This window comes from Engraulis encrasicolus, chromosome 18 (assembly GCF_034702125.1).
Source record: "Engraulis encrasicolus isolate BLACKSEA-1 chromosome 18, IST_EnEncr_1.0, whole genome shotgun sequence".
NCBI classification, from domain to species: domain Eukaryota; kingdom Metazoa; phylum Chordata; class Actinopteri; order Clupeiformes; family Engraulidae; genus Engraulis; species Engraulis encrasicolus.
In genome coordinates, this window is record NC_085874.1 from 25,815,984 (window position 1) to 25,820,983 (window position 5,000).

Here is a 5,000-nt window from a genome sequence, read left to right on the forward strand (position 1 = left end):
GGTGATAGCATGCAGTGCACATTTTGACCAGGACTCCCTGGCAGAAGAGATTCTTGGTCTCAATGGGACAATCCTGGCTAAATAAAGGATAGATACATGAAATTAAGCCAGCCAGCCAACTAATAGACAGTGGAATCAAGTGGGAGTTGCAATTAATTCAAAGAGTAATATAAAATCAGGGGAATATGGCCATAACATCAGTGTAAATATTCATCAAGACATCAAAGATTTCAAGCAAAAATATATACTGTAGGTTAAGTAAGATGTATGGTATTTAGTCAGACATGTTATGATGATTAATTGGATCTTTTGTTTTAAGATGTATGTTGTAATTTTAAAAATCCTTAACACAAAGGGGGAAAAATTGCTTTTGAAAACTCAATCGGGCCATCTTTGACGTTTGGTCTACGTACAAATCTGCGTTCATTGGTCTTCTTGAGGTGGAGGGCGTTCCTGCCCAGTGTGGGGACCAGCATCATCATCAACTCCCCGATGCCGTCGCCAGTCACACAGCAGTTCAGCCACTCTGACATGGACACGCTCTGCATAGCCACACAAAACACACACACACAAAACACACACAACACAGAGGAAACATATTAACTTTTCTAAATTCACATGCAAACGTGCACACACACACACGCACTCACGCACACACCACTGAGGCAACATCTTTTATGAATTCTATGACCTTATTGAATAACTGTAATGCCATTGATGAATAATCAACTTTGATAAAGAAATCAGAGAAGGTTATTGCAGCTTTGGTGCTCATTGAAACTGTGCAGTCCACCGCCAAATTTGATCGTTTCATGAATATTCACTGAGTAATAAACTAATATTTACTAGCATGACCAAAGTACTCCAAGTTAAGTTTTGCAGCTAAAAATGTCTGTTTTTGGTCATTCAAAATGGTGGACAATGGAGACAACCCCTCTGTTCATGTATGAAAACAGCAAGTCCAGTCATAATGAATGTAAGTATTCATGGAAAAGGTAGTATTTGTGAATAGGCAGCATGAATTCTGAAAATGAACTAATAAATAGATGACTTGAGTAGACTCTTAAGGCCATATTGTGTTTTGTGTGTCTTTAATGTGCATGTACATGTGGATTGTCGAGAAGTGTCATGCAAGACACATTTCTGTGCAAACAGACAATAAAAGTTTATCTTATCTTAAAATATTACACAGTGCAGCACCTTTAGGAAAATCTTAAAAAGAGATGTGGATTTGCTTACCCAAACGGTGGCCTTCCTTGGGAGCATAAACAAGTGCCTGAGGCCCATGAAGCCTGACTCTACATAGTGAAGCCCCTGATGGCCCAGCCTGCACACAAAGCAATCACGCAAGCATGTAAACATTACATTACATTACATTGCATTTGGCAGACGATTTATAAAAAGCGACTTTCAAAAAAAAGAGGACGTAATCATAGCAAACATCACAAACACAAGCATGTAAACAGACTGTGGATGCAGCCATAAGGACTTTCAAGTTTTCCCTTTTTGCACAAAGTTCTCCCTTTGCATATTTAATATTTGCTCCTTTTTTTGAACAAATATTTTTAAATATTGAATATTAATATGATTTTAATTATGTATTTAATTAATTATTAAAATGGTGTTTTGTTGTGAACCAGAAATGCACTCAGAGAGAGCAGACTTCCGTCAAGGAAGCCGTTTGATACAACGGCAGGGCCAGGCAATTTATTTCTTAAGCACATTTCATACATCGAAGCAATTCAATGTGCTTTACACAAAGAGATAAAAACCATGCAAAAAAGAGAGAAGACAAAAAGCATAATAACAATAGCTGTGCAAGGCGTGCCGTAAAAGAAGATAAAGGCAGATAAAAACAAGATGAAAAAGGCAGCAATAAAACAGGAAGGTTAAAAATAATAATGATAAAAAAAAGTAGAGTAGAGACGAATAAGACGAGGCAGGGGACATGGGATGGTGGTGAGAAATCACGACAAGTGGAGCGATGTGACAATAAAGATATTGATGAGGCGATTCAATGACGGAGATGTACCATAGGACAAATGACAGTAGATGGAAAAGGTATCGAATGGATGATGACAGTGCTGGAAGAGACACGACGGGGGTGAGAAGACACAGACAGAGTATTGACAAAGTGACACCTTGGAGCAGCGTTGCCATGACAAAAGAGAACAAATGCACTGGATAGAGGATGAAATGTGTCAAGATTACGCTTATAAAATAATAGCAATAAGGAATGAAAATGAGACCAATCAGATTAAGCTAAAACGATGAGTGGTCAAATTAAGGTAAGACAAGGCAGTGAACATGTTACAGTTACACAGACATAAGAGGAAACTTGCTATGCAAGCATAGAGGTTACAGCCGACACCTGTGTAGGTTCCATGTTGGTGTTTGGCTTTTCCAAATTCTCTTACTAAAATAAATAATGCTTTAGCAAACATGTGTGGGAACATACTGTAGAGCTGTGAGAACATAGAGTTGTGGGAAAATAAAGCTGTGGGCACGTAGAGTTGTGGGAATGTAGAGTTGTGGGAACACACAATTGTGGGAACACAGATTTGAGGGCACACAGAACTGTGGGACTGTAGAATTGAGGAAACACCGAGCTGTGGGAACATGGGGCTGTGGCAACACCATAGAGCTGTGGGAATGTAGAGCTGTGAGAAAGCAGCTGGGGAAACATAGGGCTGTGGGAACACCATAGAGCTGTGGGGACATAGGGCTGTGGGAACATAGAGCCACAGCCGGTTTACATACAGCCTCCCCACTCACTAGTCGACCCATGCCTGCAGTTCACCTAGGGAGCGCTGTCGAGAGAGCGCAGCTCATTCATTCTGAATGGAGCCTGCACTCCTTGGTTGGCACCCCAAGAGTACAGTACCACCCGGAAAAGTTCCGAATGGAGCTGGGGGAACAACATACGGCTGGGGGAACAGAACTGTGAGAACACCAATAGGCTGTGGGAACACAAAACTGTGGCAACATAGGCCTGTGGGAATCCCATAGAGCGTTGGGAACATAAAACTGTGGGAACATAGGGCTGGTGGAACATACGGATGTGGGAACACAGGGCTGTGAGAACGTAATTATGTAAGAACATAGGGCCAGGGGTGAATTTCTCAAAACCAAAGTTGCTAACTACATTAGCTACTTTGCTGTTTTCAATGCATTTTCCCATTGGCAACTACCGAAGTTGCTAACAGGCTAACAACTTCTCTTTTGAGAAACCCACCCCAGAGTTGTATTAAGTAGAAGTAGAAGTACTCTTACATATGTAGTTACAACACCAGTACTATGATATTACAAAGTTGAAACCATATTATATCATACCACTACTGTTGTACTTACATCTGGAAGAGTACTTCTACTTCTACTTCATACAACTCTGCACAGGGCTGGAGGAACATATGGCTGTGGAAAAATGGGGGTGTCAGAACATAGGCCTGTGGTAACACAGGGCTGGGGGAACACTGAGCTGTGAGAACGTAATGATGGGAGAACATAGGGCTGTGGGAACACCAAAGGGCTGTGGAAACATAGGGCTGGCGGAACACCATAGGGTTGGGGGAATAGAGGGCTGGGGGAACACTGAGCTGTGAGACCGTAATGATGTCACAACAAAGGGCTGTGGGAACATAGGGTTGTGGGAACATAGGGCTGTGGGAACATAGAGCTGTGAGAACGTAATGATGTGGGAACATAGGACTGGGGGAACATAGGGTTGACAGTGCCAGACTCACGTGACGTAAGCGTTTTCCTGAGACATTACGGTGCCGGACCACTGCAACGGCCAAATGGACTCGGTGGTCAGGTAGCGTTTGGTGGTAACGAGGGGTGTGTGGCTCTTCTGTAGGTCCCACATCTTTGTCATGCGGTCGTCACCGGCCGTCGTCATGTGATCACTGCAGGGACACACACACGCACGTAGATATCACACACACACACACACACACACACACACACACACACACACACACACACACACACACACACACACACACACAGAGTTATTCTTGCACACTGTATCAGTCGATTACTTCTATCTGTTATTGCACTGACTTAATACATTAACTATCAAAACTGAAGTAATCAACAAAACAGTCTCAATACATCCATAATACAGAATTAAATTACATTTTATTTAATAAAACTAGCGTTTTAATGCAACATGACAATAGCAAAACTGCAAATCAAGGAAAATATATAGAAAATATGGAGAAAATATGCATTTGGTTTCTAGTGTAGGTTTTTCCACCTCAGGGCTCCTTCCTCCCTCATATAATAAATGTGCAGTTGAAGCCAGCTGAGTAAAACCAAACAGACAGTATTCGAAAGGAAAAGTTGTTGAGGCATAACGCCACAAATTAAGAGCGCGTTGATACTACAGCTGGTACAGCCGAGGACAATCTGCTACTGCCTAAATGTGTTTTTCCAATCCAATCTTCGGTAACACTTTATTTTAATGGTTCTCTATTACAGTGGATCTACAGTATAATAACCAGAGTAACAATATTTACCATGACTCAGCGTTTGGCAAAGGAATAAAAATAAAAGTGCCATAGTGGTTGGTTACTTCGAGACTACTGCTTGAAGGCACCGCTAAAAATAAATCGGAGAAGCATTTAAGTCATTTAAACCTGATTAGTCAGATAAAATATGTCGTACGTTTGCCAATTCACTCACTTTACACTTACACACTTGCATGTGCAAATCATTTCTATAGAAATTTAAATCCTACGGTACATACTATACATGAGCAAACATAAACTTTCTTCAGATCATTCGGACACAGCTCAAAGAAAGAAAGATGGAAGATGGCACAGTGGACTGAGTTGACGCCGGTCACCCAAGGTTCAAGTCCAGCCTGAGTCATTTCCTGATCCTTCCCCGTCTCTCTCTTCCACTTCCCCATCATCTCTTATACAGTACGGTCACGAATAAAGCCAAAAATATTTTTAAAGAGTTACATTCCCAGCTTCTGGTGCATACCACTCTCG

The 5,000-nt window shown here is 41.5% G+C and overlaps 1 protein-coding gene across 1 annotated transcript in view; it reads right to left on the reverse strand.

The window, feature by feature from the left end:
* The window catches only part of gtf3c2 (general transcription factor IIIC, polypeptide 2, beta), a 63,086-nt gene that overhangs the window by 9,836 nt on the left and 48,250 nt on the right, over nucleotides 1-5,000 (reverse strand). Inside the window, exons 16-18 of the mRNA XM_063222125.1 lie at nucleotides 3,744-3,905; nucleotides 1,240-1,327; nucleotides 414-542 (exon numbers count right to left, since the gene is read on the reverse strand). Coding sequence (XP_063078195.1) covers nucleotides 414-542; nucleotides 1,240-1,327; nucleotides 3,744-3,905 — 379 coding nt within the window. The remainder of the gene's footprint in view (nucleotides 1-413; nucleotides 543-1,239; nucleotides 1,328-3,743; nucleotides 3,906-5,000) is intronic.